We start from the raw sequence: 15,299 nt of genomic DNA on the forward strand, positions 1-15,299 counted from the left end.
GGTTAACAGCAGCACTGCAGTAAAAAAACACAGTTCCATTCACCAGATGATGCTCATTGTAAACTGAACTTCCTGTTGAAAGTTATTCTTGAAAAGGGAGACGTTAACAAATTAGCAACAACATCCTCTTTGATAACATCTGCTGCAAACCAGCCGGTCCCACCCATTTAAGTCAAAATGTGATTGGTTGATTCCACTGTCACTCCAAAATGTTGCCCTAATTCAGTTGAATGGCAGATGCCTTTATCTAGCTTCTGATGGCCTAGCCAATGGCTGACTTAGCTAGCTCGGTTTATCTGCCCAGAGACCAGCGAAGAAAAATCCTGATTGGATCTTTTTTTCCCCCTCTTCTGTGTTAACCCTTTCCTTTCCAACAAAAGCTGACAAGATTAAATCAGAACACAATTGAAAATAATAGTTAATTATCATATAATATTATTATGATCATTATTGTATAAATCCTTCGCCCTTCTCTGAAGGTGTAGAAGGCCCAGTGTCTCTATTTTCCCCCAGAATGCATTATTTCACTATTCGTAATGTCTAAAGAACCCAGATATTGTTCTGAAATATGAACCCAGAAATACTGGACATTTAGAACTCTTATGGTGCTGATTTGACCAAATTACAATCTTGATCTTGAATTGGACTTGGTATTTTTGAATTGGACTCTTGGTAAAAATACTTGGTATTTTTCTAGTCTTGGTCTTGTCTTGGACCCCTTGTCCCCGTCTCGGTCTTGACTCGGTCTCTGCCCCCCTCCCCCACTCCCCTCCGGTCTTGGTCTTGAATCGGTCTCGCTTTACGTGGTCTTGAACACAACACTTGTACCTTGTTACATCCTGGTAACCTGCATCCTTAACCTCCGTTAGGTCAACTCACTAGGGTCAAGTTAACCTGTGTTAGGTCAACTCACTAGGGTCAAGTTAACCTGTGTTAGATCAACTCACTCGGGTCAAGTTAACCTGTGTTAGATCAACTCACTAGGGTCAAGTTAACCTGCGTTAGATCAACTCACTAGGGTCAAGTTAACCTGTGTTAGATCAACTCACTAGGGTCAAGTTAACCTGTGTTAGATCAACTCACTAGGGTCAAGTTAACCTGTGTTAGATCAACTCACTAGGGTCAAGTTAACCTCCGTTAGATCAACTCACTAGGGTCAAGTTAACCTGTGTTAGATCAACTCACTAGGGTCAAGTTAACCTGTGTTAGATCAACTCACTAGGGTCAAGTTAACCTGCGTTAGATCAACTCACTAGGGTCAAGTTAACCTGTGTTAGGTCACTGTGTTCGGTCAATGTCTGACATCCCTCTGCTTCTCACTGTTGTCCTGTCTTCAGGAGGAGCGTTTTGCCTTCCTGGCAGAGTGGTATGACCCCAGTGCTGCTCTCCTGCGCCGCTACCAGCTGCTGTTCTACCCCAAAGATGGCTCTGTGGAGATGGTAAGCATTAGGCCAGGTAATCACACAGTCCTGTGGTGTAGACAGGCCAGGGGCTGAGTGAGGGGAGGATGCTGATACTAATCACACGGTCCTGTGGTGTAGACAGGCCAGGGGCTGAGTGAGGGGAGGATGCTGATACTAATCACACGGTCCTGTGGTGTAGACAGGCCAGGGGCTGAGTGTGTGTTGGATGCTGATATAATCACACGGTCCTGTGGTGTAGACAGGCCAGGGGCTGAGTGAGGGGAGGATGCTGATACTAATCACACGGTCCTGTGGTGTAGACAGGCCAGGGGCTGAGTGAGGGGAGGATGCTGATATAATCACACGGTCCTGTGGTGTAGACAGGCCAGGGGCTGAGTGTGGGGAGGATGCTGATATAATCACACGGTCCTGTGGTGTAGACAGGCCAGGGGCTGAGTGAGGGGAGGATGCTGATATAATCACACGGTCCTGTGGTGTAGACAGGCCAGGGGCTGAGTGAGGGGAGGATGCTGATATAATCACACGGTCCTGTGGTGTAGACATGCCAGGGGCTGAGTGAGGGGAGGATGCTGATATAATCACACGGTCCTGTGGTGTAGACAGGCCAGGGGCTGAGTGTGTGTTGGATGCTGATATAATCACACGGTCCTGTGGTGTAGACAGGCCAGGGGCTGAGTGTGTGTTGGATGCTGATATAATCACACGGTCCTGTGGTGTAGACAGGCCAGGGGCTGAGTGAGGGGAGGATGCTGATATAATCACACGGTCCTGTGGTGTAGACAGGCCAGGGGCTGAGTGAGGGGAGGATGCTGATACTAATCACACGGTCCTGTGGTGTAGACAGGCCAGGGGCTGAGTGTGTGTTGGATGCTGATATAATCACACGGTCCTGTGGTGTAGACAGGCCAGGGGCTGAGTGTGGGGAGGATGCTGATACTAATCACACGGTCCTGTGGTGTAGACAGGCCAGGGGCTGAGTGTGTGTTGGATGCTGATATAATCACACGGTCCTGTGGTGTAGACAGGCCAGGGGCTGAGTGTGTGTTGGATGCTGATATAATCACACGGTCCTGTGGTGTAGACAGGTCAGGGGCTGAGTGTGGGGAGGATGCTGATACTAATCACACGGTCCTGTGGTGTAGACAGGCCAGGGGCTGAGTGTGTGTTGGATGCTGATATAATCACACAGTCCTGTGGTGTAGACAGGCCAGGGGCTGAGTGTGGGGAGGATGCTGATACTAATCACACGGTCCTGTGGTGTAGACAGGCCAGGGGCTGAGTGTGTGTTGGATGCTGATATAATCACACGGTCCTGTGGTGTAGACAGGCCAGGGGCTGAGTGTGTGTTGGATGCTGATATAATCACACGGTCCTGTGGTGTAGACAGGCCAGGGGCTGAGTGAGGGGAGGATGCTGATATAATCACACGGTCCTGTGGTGTAGACAGGCCAGGGGCTGAGTGTGTGTTGGATGCTGATATAATCACACGGTCCTGTGGTGTAGACAGGCCAGGGGCTGAGTGAGGGGAGGATGCTGATATAATCACACGGTCCTGTGGTGTAGACAGGCCAGGGGCTGAGTGTGTGTTGGATGCTGATATAATCACACGGTCCTGTGGTGTAGACAGGCCAGGGGCTGAGTGTGTGTTGGATGCTGATATAATCACACGGTCCTGTGGTGTAGACAGGCCAGGGGCTGAGTGAGGGGAGGATGCTGATATAATCACACGGTCCTGTGGTGTAGACAGGCCAGGGGCTGAGTGAGGGGAGGATGCTGATATAATCACACGGTCCTGTGGTGTAGACAGGCCAGGGGCTGAGTGTGTGTTGGATGCTGATATAATCACACGGTCCTGTGGTGTAGACAGGCCAGGGGCTGAGTGAGGGGAGGATGCTGATACTAATCACACGGTCCTGTGGTGTAGACAGGCCAGGGGCTGAGTGTGTGTTGGATGCTGATATAATCACACGGTCCTGTGGTGTAGACAGGCCAGGGGCTGAGTGAGGGGAGGATGCTGATATAATCACACGGTCCTGTGGTGTAGACAGGCCAGGGGCTGAGTGAGGGGAGGATGCTGATATAATCACACGGTCCTGTGGTGTAGACAGGCCAGGGGCTGAGTGAGGGGAGGATGCTGATATAATCACACGGTCCTGTGGTGTAGACAGGCCAGGGGCTGAGTGAGGGGAGGATGCTGATATAATCACACGGTCCTGTGGTGTAGACAGGCCAGGGGCTGAGTGAGGGGAGGATGCTGATACTAATCACACGGTCCTGTGGTGTAGACAGGCCAGGGGCTGAGTGAGGGGAGGATGCTGATACTAATCACACGGTCCTGTGGTGTAGACAGGCCAGGGGCTGAGTGTGTGTTGGATGCTGATATAATCACACAGTCCTGTGGTGTAGACAGGCCAGGGGCTGAGTGTGGGGAGGATGCTGATACTAATCACACGGTCCTGTGGTGTAGACAGGCCAGGGGCTGAGTGTGTGTTGGATGCTGATATAATCACACGGTCCTGTGGTGTAGACAGGCCAGGGGCTGAGTGTGTGTTGGATGCTGATATAATCACACGGTCCTGTGGTGTAGACAGGCCAGGGGCTGAGTGTGGGGAGGATGCTGATACTAATCACACGGTCCTGTGGTGTAGACAGGCCAGGGGCTGAGTGTGTGTTGGATGCTGATATAATCACACAGTCCTGTGGTGTAGACAGGCCAGGGGCTGAGTGTGGGGAGGATGCTGATACTAATCACACGGTCCTGTGGTGTAGACAGGCCAGGGGCTGAGTGTGTGTTGGATGCTGATATAATCACACGGTCCTGTGGTGTAGACAGGCCAGGGGCTGAGTGAGGGGAGGATGCTGATATAATCACACGGTCCTGTGGTGTAGACAGGCCAGGGGCTGAGTGTGTGTTGGATGCTGATATAATCACACGGTCCTGTGGTGTAGACAGGCCAGGGGCTGAGTGAGGGGAGGATGCTGATATAATCACACAGTCCTGTGGTGTAGACAGGCCAGGGGCTGAGTGTGTGTTGGATGCTGATATAATCACACGGTCCTGTGGTGTAGACAGGCCAGGGGCTGAGTGTGTGTTGGATGCTGATATAATCACACGGTCCTGTGGTGTAGACAGGCCAGGGGCTGAGTGAGGGGAGGATGCTGATATAATCACACGGTCCTGTGGTGTAGACAGGCCAGGGGCTGAGTGAGGGGAGGATGCTGATATAATCACACGGTCCTGTGGTGTAGACAGGCCAGGGGCTGAGTGAGGGGAGGATGCTGATACTAATCACACGGTCCTGTGGTGTAGACAGGCCAGGGGCTGAGTGTGTGTTGGATGCTGATATAATCACACGGTCCTGTGGTGTAGACAGGCCAGGGGCTGAGTGTGGGGAGGATGCTGATACTAATCACACGGTCCTGTGGTGTAGACAGGCCAGGGGCTGAGTGTGTGTTGGATGCTGATATAATCACACGGTCCTGTGGTGTAGACAGGCCAGGGGCTGAGTGTGTGTTGGATGCTGATATAATCACACGGTCCTGTGGTGTAGACAGGCCAGGGGCTGAGTGTGGGGAGGATGCTGATACTAATCACACGGTCCTGTGGTGTAGACAGGCCAGGGGCTGAGTGTGTGTTGGATGCTGATATAATCACACAGTCCTGTGGTGTAGACAGGCCAGGGGCTGAGTGTGGGGAGGATGCTGATACTAATCACACGGTCCTGTGGTGTAGACAGGCCAGGGGCTGAGTGTGTGTTGGATGCTGATATAATCACACGGTCCTGTGGTGTAGACAGGCCAGGGGCTGAGTGTGTGTTGGATGCTGATATAATCACACGGTCCTGTGGTGTAGACAGGCCAGGGGCTGAGTGAGGGGAGGATGCTGATATAATCACACGGTCCTGTGGTGTAGACAGGCCAGGGGCTGAGTGAGGGGAGGATGCTGATATAATCACACGGTCCTGTGGTGTAGACAGGCCAGGGGCTGAGTGAGGGGAGGATGCTGATACTAATCACACGGTCCTGTGGTGTAGACAGGCCAGGGGCTGAGTGTGTGTTGGATGCTGATATAATCACACGGTCCTGTGGTGTAGACAGGCCAGGGGCTGAGTGAGGGGAGGATGCTGATATAATCACACGGTCCTGTGGTGTAGACAGGCCAGGGGCTGAGTGAGGGGAGGATGCTGATATAATCACACGGTCCTGTGGTGTAGACAGGCCAGGGGCTGAGTGTGTGTTGGATGCTGATACTAATCACACGGTCCTGTGGTGTAGACAGGCCAGGGGCTGAGTGAGGGGAGGATGCTGATATAATCACACGGTCCTGTGGTGTAGACAGGCCAGGGGCTGAGTGAGGGGAGGATGCTGATATAATCACACGGTCCTGTGGTGTAGACAGGCCAGGGGCTGAGTGTGTGTTGGATGCTGATATAATCACACGGTCCTGTGGTGTAGACAGGCCAGGGGCTGAGTGAGGGGAGGATGCTGATATAATCACACGGTCCTGTGGTGTAGACAGGCCAGGGGCTGAGTGTGTGTTGGATGCTGATATAATCACACGGTCCTGTGGTGTAGACAGGCCAGGGGCTGAGTGTGTGTTGGATGCTGATATAATCACACGGTCCTGTGGTGTAGACAGGCCAGGGGCTGAGTGAGGGGAGGATGCTGATATAATCACACGGTCCTGTGGTGTAGACAGGCCAGGGGCTGAGTGTGTGTTGGATGCTGATATAATCACACGGTCCTGTGGTGTAGACAGGCCAGGGGCTGAGTGTGTGTTGGATGCTGATATAATCACACGGTCCTGTGGTGTAGACAGGCCAGGGGCTGAGTGTGTGTTGGATGCTGATATAATCACACGGTCCTGTGGTGTAGACAGGCCAGGGGCTGAGTGTGTGTTGGATGCTGATATAATCACACGGTCCTGTGGTGTAGACAGGCCAGGGGCTGAGTGAGGGGAGGATGCTGATATAATCACACGGTCCTGTGGTGTAGACAGGCCAGGGGCTGAGTGAGGGGAGGATGCTGATATAATCACACGGTCCTGTGGTGTAGACAGGCCAGGGGCTGAGTGAGGGGAGGATGCTGATACTAATCACACGGTCCTGTGGTGTAGACAGGCCAGGGGCTGAGTGAGGGGAGGATGCTGATATAATCACACGGTCCTGTGGTGTAGACAGGCCAGGGGCTGAGTGTGTGTTGGATGCTGATATAATCACACGGTCCTGTGGTGTAGACAGGCCAGGGGCTGAGTGTGTGTTGGATGCTGATATAATCACACAGTCCTGTGGTGTAGACAGGCCAGGGGCTGAGTGAGGGGAGGATGCTGATATAATCACACGGTCCTGTGGTGTAGACAGGCCAGGGGCTGAGTGAGGGGAGGATGCTGATATAATCACACGGTCCTGTGGTGTAGACAGGCCAGGGGCTGAGTGAGGGGAGGATGCTGATATAATCACACGGTCCTGTGGTGTAGACAGGCCAGGGGCTGAGTGAGGGGAGGATGCTGATATAATCACACGGTCCTGTGGTGTAGACAGGCCAGGGGCTGAGTGAGGGGAGGATGCTGATATAATCACACGGTCCTGTGGTGTAGACAGGCCAGGGGCTGAGTGAGGGGAGGATGCTGATATAATCACACGGTCCTGTGGTGTAGACAGGCCAGGGGCTGAGTGTGTGTTGGATGCTGATATAATCACACAGTCCTGTGGTGTAGACAGGCCAGGGGCTGAGTGAGGGGAGGATGCTGATACTAATCACACGGTCCTGTGGTGTAGACAGGCCAGGGGCTGAGTGTGTGTTGGATGCTGATATAATCACACGGTCCTGTGGTGTAGACAGGCCAGGGGCTGAGTGTGTGTTGGATGCTGATATAATCACACGGTCCTGTGGTGTAGACAGGCCAGGGGCTGAGTGAGGGGAGGATGCTGATATAATCACACGGTCCTGTGGTGTAGACAGGCCAGGGGCTGAGTGTGTGTTGGATGCTGATATAATCACACGGTCCTGTGGTGTAGACAGGCCAGGGGCTGAGTGAGGGGAGGATGCTGATATAATCACACGGTCCTGTGGTGTAGACAGGCCAGGGGCTGAGTGAGGGGAGGATGCTGATATAATCACACGGTCCTGTGGTGTAGACAGGCCAGGGGCTGAGTGAGGGGAGGATGCTGATATAATCACACGGTCCTGTGGTGTAGACAGGCCAGGGGCTGAGTGAGGGGAGGATGCTGATATAATCACACGGTCCTGTGGTGTAGACAGGCCAGGGGCTGAGTGAGGGGAGGATGCTGATATAATCACACGGTCCTGTGGTGTAGACAGGCCAGGGGCTGAGTGAGGGGAGGATGCTGATATAATCACACGGTCCTGTGGTGTAGACAGGCCAGGGGCTGAGTGTGTGTTGGATGCTGATATAATCACACGGTCCTGTGGTGTAGACAGGCCAGGGGCTGAGTGTGTGTTGGATGCTGATATAATCACACGGTCCTGTGGTGTAGACAGGCCAGGGGCTGAGTGTGGGGAGGATGCTGATATAATCACACGGTCCTGTGGTGTAGACAGGCCAGGGGCTGAGTGTGTGTTGGATGCTGATATAATCACACAGTCCTGTGGTGTAGACAGGCCAGGGGCTGAGTGAGGGGAGGATGCTGATATAATCACACGGTCCTGTGGTGTAGACAGGCCAGGGGCTGAGTGAGGGGAGGATGCTGATATAATCACACAGTCCTGTGGTGTAGACAGGCCAGGGGCTGAGTGAGGGGAGGATGCTGATATAATCACACGGTCCTGTGGTGTAGACAGGCCAGGGGCTGAGTGAGGGGAGGATGCTGATACTAATCACACGGTCCTGTGGTGTAGACAGGCCAGGGGCTGAGTGAGGGGAGGATGTTGATATAATCACACGGTCCTGTGGTGTAGACAGGCCAGGGGCTGAGTGAGGGGAGGATGCTGATATAATCACACGGTCCTGTGGTGTAGACATGCCAGGGGCTGAGTGAGGGGAGGATGCTGATATAATCACACGGTCCTGTGGTGTAGACAGGCCAGGGGCTGAGTGAGGGGAGGATGCTGATATAATCACACGGTCCTGTGGTGTAGACAGGCCAGGGGCTGAGTGTGTGTTGGATGCTGATATAATCACACGGTCCTGTTGTGTAGACAGGCCAGGGGCTGAGTGAGGGGAGGATGCTGATATAATCACACGGTCCTGTGGTGTAGACAGGCCAGGGGCTGAGTGAGGGGAGGATGCTGATACTAATCACACGGTCCTGTGGTGTAGACAGGCCAGGGGCTGAGTGAGGGGAGGATGCTGATATAATCACACGGTCCTGTGGTGTAGACAGGCCAGGGGCTGAGTGTGTGTTGGATGCTGATATAATCACACGGTCCTGTGGTGTAGACAGGCCAGGGGCTGAGTGAGGGGAGGATGCTGATATAATCACACGGTCCTGTGGTGTAGACAGGCCAGGGGCTGAGTGAGGGGAGGATGCTGATATAATCACACGGTCCTGTGGTGTAGACAGGCCAGGGGCTGAGTGTGGGGAGGATGCTGATATAATCACACGGTCCTGTGGTGTAGACAGGCCAGGGGCTGAGTGTGTGTTGGATGCTGATATAATCACACGGTCCTGTGGTGTAGACAGGCCAGGGGCTGAGTGAGGGGAGGATGCTGATACTAATCACACGGTCCTGTGGTGTAGACAGGCCAGGGGCTGAGTGAGGGGAGGATGCTGATATAATCACACGGTCCTGTGGTGTAGACAGGCCAGGGGCTGAGTGTGTGTTGGATGCTGATATAATCACACGGTCCTGTGGTGTAGACAGGCCAGGGGCTGAGTGAGGGGAGGATGCTGATATAATCACACGGTCCTGTGGTGTAGACAGGCCAGGGGCTGAGTGTGGGGAGGATGCTGATATAATCACACGGTCCTGTGGTGTAGACAGGCCAGGGGCTGAGTGTGGGGAGGATGCTGATACTAATCACACGGTCCTGTGGTGTAGACAGGCCAGGGGCTGAGTGTGTGTTGGATGCTGATATAATCACACGGTCCTGTGGTGTAGACAGGCCAGGGGCTGAGTGTGTGTTGGATGCTGATATAATCACACGGTCCTGTGGTGTAGACAGGCCAGGGGCTGAGTGTGTGTTGGATGCTGATATAATCACACGGTCCTGTGGTGTAGACAGGCCAGGGGCTGAGTGAGGGGAGGATGCTGATATAATCACACGGTCCTGTGGTGTAGACAGGCCAGGGGCTGAGTGAGGGGAGGATGCTGATATAATCACACGGTCCTGTGGTGTAGACAGGCCAGGGGCTGAGTGAGGGGAGGATGCTGATATAATCACACGGTCCTGTGGTGTAGACAGGCCAGGGGCTGAGTGTGTGTTGGATGCTGATATAATCACACGGTCCTGTGGTGTAGACAGGCCAGGGGCTGAGTGAGGGGAGGATGCTGATATAATCACACGGTCCTGTGGTGTAGACAGGCCAGGGGCTGAGTGTGTGTTGGATGCTGATATAATCACACGGTCCTGTGGTGTAGACAGGCCAGGGGCTGAGTGAGGGGAGGATGCTGATACTAATCACACGGTCCTGTGGTGTAGACAGGCCAGGGGCTGAGTGTGTGTTGGATGCTGATATAATCACACGGTCCTGTGGTGTAGACAGGCCAGGGGCTGAGTGTGGGGAGGATGCTGATACTAATCACACGGTCCTGTGGTGTAGACAGGCCAGGGGCTGAGTGTGGGGAGGATGCTGATATAATCACACGGTCCTGTGGTGTAGACAGGCCAGGGGCTGAGTGTGTGTTGGATGCTGATATAATCACACGGTCCTGTGGTGTAGACAGGCCAGGGGCTGAGTGAGGGGAGGATGCTGATATAATCACACGGTCCTGTGGTGTAGACAGGCCAGGGGCTGAGTGTGGGGAGGATGCTGATATAATCACACGGTCCTGTGGTGTAGACAGGCCAGGGGCTGAGTGTGTGTTGGATGCTGATATAATCACACGGTCCTGTGGTGTAGACAGGCCAGGGGCTGAGTGAGGGGAGGATGCTGATATAATCACACGGTCCTGTGGTGTAGACAGGCCAGGGGCTGAGTGAGGGGAGGATGCTGATACTAATCACACGGTCCTGTGGTGTAGACAGGCCAGGGGCTGAGTGAGGGGAGGATGCTGATACTAATCACACGGTCCTGTGGTGTAGACAGGCCAGGGGCTGAGTGAGGGGAGGATGCTGATATAATCACACGGTCCTGTGGTGTAGACAGGCCAGGGGCTGAGTGAGGGGAGGATGCTGATACTAATCACACGGTCCTGTGGTGTAGACAGGCCAGGGGCTGAGTGTGTGTTGGATGCTGATATAATCACACGGTCCTGTGGTGTAGACAGGCCAGGGGCTGAGTGAGGGGAGGATGCTGATATCAGAGGATGTTTTGAGGACCAAAAGTTTCTTTAGATCTACTCTCCCTTTTCAATCTTACATATTGTCCTCTGTCTGAGCTTGAGGCTTGTACGATGTAGAATCTGTGTCTTGCATACCCTGATGTTACTTAATAAATATACTGAACAAAAATATAAACGCAACATGTAAAGTGTTGAGTCCCCTGTTGCATGAACTGAAATAGAAGATCCCAGAAATGTTCCATACTCACAAAAAGCAAATTCCAAATCATGTTCAATCAATTGAATTCACCACAGGTGGACTCCAATCAAGTTATAGAAACATCTCAAGGATGATCAATGGAAACAGGATGCACCAGAGCTCAATTCTGAGTCTCGTAGCAAAGGGTCTGAATACTTACGTAAATGGTATTTCTGTTTTTTATTTGTAATACATTAGATTTTTTTTGTTGCTTTGTCATTATGGGGTATTGTGTGTAGATTGATGAGGAAAACATTTAATTCATTTAAGATTAAGGCTGTAACGTAACAGGGACCCCCTGACGTTGTCCCTTCAACATGTAGACCCCCTGACGTTGTCCCTTCAACATCAGTGTTGTAACATGTAGACCCCCTGACGTTGTCCCTTCAACATGTAGACCCCCTGACGTTGTCCCTTCAACATGTAGACCCCCTGACGTTGTCCCTTCAACATGTAGACGCCCTGACGTTGTCCCTTCAACATCTAGACCCCCTGACGTTGTCCCTTCAACATGTAGACCCCCTGACGTTGTCCCTTCAACATGTAGACCCCCTGACGTTGTCCCTTAAACATCAGTGTTGTAACATGTTGACCCCCTGACGTTGTCCCTTCAACATGTAGACCCCCTGACGTTGTCCCTTCAACATGTAGACCCCCTGACGTTGTCCCTTCAACATGTAGACGCCCTGACGTTGTCCCTTCAACATGTAGACCCCCTGACGTTGTCCCTTCAACATGTAGACCCCCTGACGTTGTCCCTTCAACATGTAGACCCCCTGACGTTGTCCCTTCAACATGTAGACTCCCTGACGTTGTCCCTTCAACATGTAGACCCCCTGACGTTGTCCCTTCAACATGTAGACCCCCTGACGTTGTCCCTTCAACATGTAGACCCCCTGACGTTGTCCCTTCAACATGTAGACTCCCTGACGTTGTCCCTTCAACATGTAGACCCCCTGACGTTGTCCCTTCAACATGTAGACCCCCTGACGTTGTCCCTTCAACATGTAGACCCCCTGACGTTGTCCCTTCAACATGTAGACCCCCTGACGTTGTCCCTTCAACATGTAGACCCCCTGACGTTGTCCCTTCAACATGTAGACCCCCTGACGTTGTCCCTTCAACATCAGTGTTGTAACATGTAGACCCCCTGACGTTGTCCCTTCAACATGTAAACACCCTGACGTTGTCCCTTCAACACGTAGACCCCCTGACGTTGTCCCTTCAACATGTAGACCCCCTGACGTTGTCCCTTCAACATGTAGACCCCCTGACGTTGTCCCTTCAACATGTAGACCCCCTGACGTTGTCCCTTCAACATGTAGACCCCCTGACGTTGTCCCTTCAACATGTAGACACCCTGACGTTGTCCCTTCAACATGTAGACCCCCTGACGTTGTCCCTTCAACATGTAGACCCCCTGACGTTGTCCCTTCAACATGTAGACCCCCTGACGTTGTCCCTTCAACATGTAGACCCCCTGACGTTGTCCCTTCAACATGTAGACCCCCTGACGTTGTCCCTTCAACATGTAGACCCCCTGACGTTGTCCCTTCAACATGTAGACCCCCTGACGTTGTCCCTTCAACATGTAGACCCCCTGACGTTGTCCCTTCAACATGTAGACTCCCTGACGTTGTCCCTTCAACATGTAGACCCCCTGACGTTGTCCCTTCAACATGTAGACCCCCTGACGTTGTCCCTTCAACATGTAGACCCCCTGACGTTGTCCCTTCAACATGTAGACCCCCTGACGTTGTCCCTTCAACATGTAGACCCCCTGACGTTGTCCCTTCAACATGTAGACCCCCTGACGTTGTCCCTTCAACATGTAGACCCCCTGACGTTGTCCCTTCAACATGTAGACCCCCTGACGTTGTCCCTTCAACATGTAGACCCCCTGACGTTGTCCCTTCAACATGTAGACCCCCTGACGTTGTCCCTTCAACATGTCGACCCCCTGACGTTGTCCCTTCAACATGTCGACGCCCTGACGTTGTCCCTTCAACATGTAGACCCCCTGACGTTGTCCCTTCAACATGTAGACCCCCTGACGTTGTCCCTTCAACATGTAGACCCCCTGACGTTGTCCCTTCAACATGTAGACCCCCTGACGTTGTCCCTTCAACATGTAGACCCCCTGACGTTGTCCCTTCAACATGTAGACGCCCTGACGTTGTCCCTTCAACATGTAGACCCCCTGACGTTGTCCCTTCAACATGTAGACCCCCTGACGTTGTCCCTTCAACATGTAAACCCCCTGACGTTGTCCCTTCAACATCAGTGTTGTAACATGTAGAGGCCCTGACGTTGTCCCTTCAACATGTAGACCCCCTGACGTTGTCCCTTCAACATGTAGACCCCCTGACGTTGTCCCTTCAACATGTAGACCCCCTGACGTTGTCCCTTCAACATGTAGACCCCCTGACGTTGTCCCTTCAACATGTAGACCCCCTGACGTTGTCCCTTCAACATGTAGACCCCCTGACGTTGTCCCTTCAACATGTAGACTCCCTGACGTTGTCCCTTCAACATGTAGACTCCCTGACGTTGTCCCTTCAACATGTAGACTCCCTGACGTTGTCCCTTCAACATGTAGACTCCCTGACGTTGTCCCTTCAACATGTAGACCCCCTGACGTTGTCCCTTCAACATGTAGACCCCCTGACGTTGTCCCTTCAACATGTAGACTCCCTGACGTTGTCCCTTCAACATGTAGACCCCCTGACGTTGTCCCTTCAACATGTAGACCCCCTGACGTTGTCCCTTCAACATGTAGACCCCCTGACGTTGTCCCTTCAACATGTAGACCCCCTGACGTTGTCCCTTCAACATGTAGACCCCCTGACGTTGTCCCTTCAACATGTAGACCCCCTGACGTTGTCCCTTCAACATGTAGACCCCCTGTCCCTTCAACATCAGTGTTGTAACATGTAAAATACAAAGTGCTTGTTAGTTTAATGTTTAACTACTTTGTTTCCAGGTCATATCCCCATCTTGATTCCTGAGGAAACTAGTATCTCAATAATGTCTACAATAGAGCCCCACGGTGGAGGTATATTCAGCTCTACTCCGTTAATAGAGCCCCACGGTGGAGGTATATTCAGCTCTACTCCGTTAATAGAGCCCCACGGTGGAGGTATATTCAGCTCTACTCCGTTAATAGAGCCCCACGGTGGAGGTATATTCAGCTCTACTCCGTTAATAGAGCCCCACAGTGGAGGTATATTCAGCTCTACTCCGTTAATAGAGCCCCACAGTGGAGGTATATTCAGCTCTACTCCGTTAATAGAGCCCTGACATTATGCCAGACTGCAAATCCCAGCCAGCTCCTGCACCTCATCTCTAGCAGACACCTTTTCTAACAGGTATTGATCCTGCACCTCATCTCTAGCAGACACCTTTTCTAACAGGTATTGATCCTGCACCTCATCTCTAGCAGACACCTTTTCTAACAGGTATTGATCCTGCACCTCATCTCTAGCAGACACCTTTTCTAACAGGTATTGATCCTGCACCTCATCTCTAGCAGACACCTTTTCTAACAGGTATTGATCCTGCACCTCATCTCTAGCAGACACCTTTTCTAACAGGTATTGATCCTGCACCTCATCTCTAGCAGACACCTTTGCTAACAGGTATTGATCCTGCACCTCATCTCTAGCAGACACCTTTTCTAACAGGTATTGATCCTGCACCTCATCTCTAGCAGACACCTTTTCTAACAGGTATTGATCCTGCACCTCATCTCTAGCAGACACCTTTTCTAACAGGTATTGATCCTGCACCTCATCTCTAGCAGACACCTTTTCTAACAGGTATTGATCCTGCACCTCATCTCTAGCAGACACCTTTTCTAACAGGTATTGATCCTGCACCTCATCTCTAGCAGACACCTTTTCTAACAGGTATTGATCCTGCACGTCATCTCTAGCAGACACCTTTTCTAACAGGTATTGATCCTGCACCTCATCTCTAGCAGACACCTTTTCTAACAGGTATTGATCCTGCACCTCATCTCTAGCAGACACCTTTTCTAACAGGTATTGATCCTGCACCTCATCTCTAGCAGACACCTTTTCTAACAGGTATTGATCCTGCACCTCATCTCTAGCAGACACCTTTTCTAACAGGTATTGATCCTGCACCTCATCTCTAGCAGACACCTTTTCTAACAGGTATTGATCCTGCACCTCATCTCTAGCTGACACCTTTTCTAACAGGTATTGATC

At 52.2% G+C, this 15,299-nt stretch overlaps 1 protein-coding gene across 1 annotated transcript in view; it reads left to right on the top strand.

The window, feature by feature from the left end:
- nme7 (NME/NM23 family member 7) overlaps positions 1 to 15,299 on the top strand; it is a 177,546-nt gene that overhangs the window by 9,046 nt on the left and 153,201 nt on the right. Inside the window, exon 2 of the mRNA XM_055941122.1 lies at positions 1,338 to 1,439. Within this exon, the coding sequence (XP_055797097.1) occupies positions 1,338 to 1,439 (102 nt within the window). The remainder of the gene's footprint in view (positions 1 to 1,337; positions 1,440 to 15,299) is intronic.

The sequence above is a fragment of the Salvelinus fontinalis genome, chromosome 12 (assembly GCF_029448725.1).
Source record: "Salvelinus fontinalis isolate EN_2023a chromosome 12, ASM2944872v1, whole genome shotgun sequence".
In the NCBI taxonomy this organism is placed as follows: Eukaryota; Metazoa; Chordata; class Actinopteri; order Salmoniformes; family Salmonidae; genus Salvelinus; species Salvelinus fontinalis.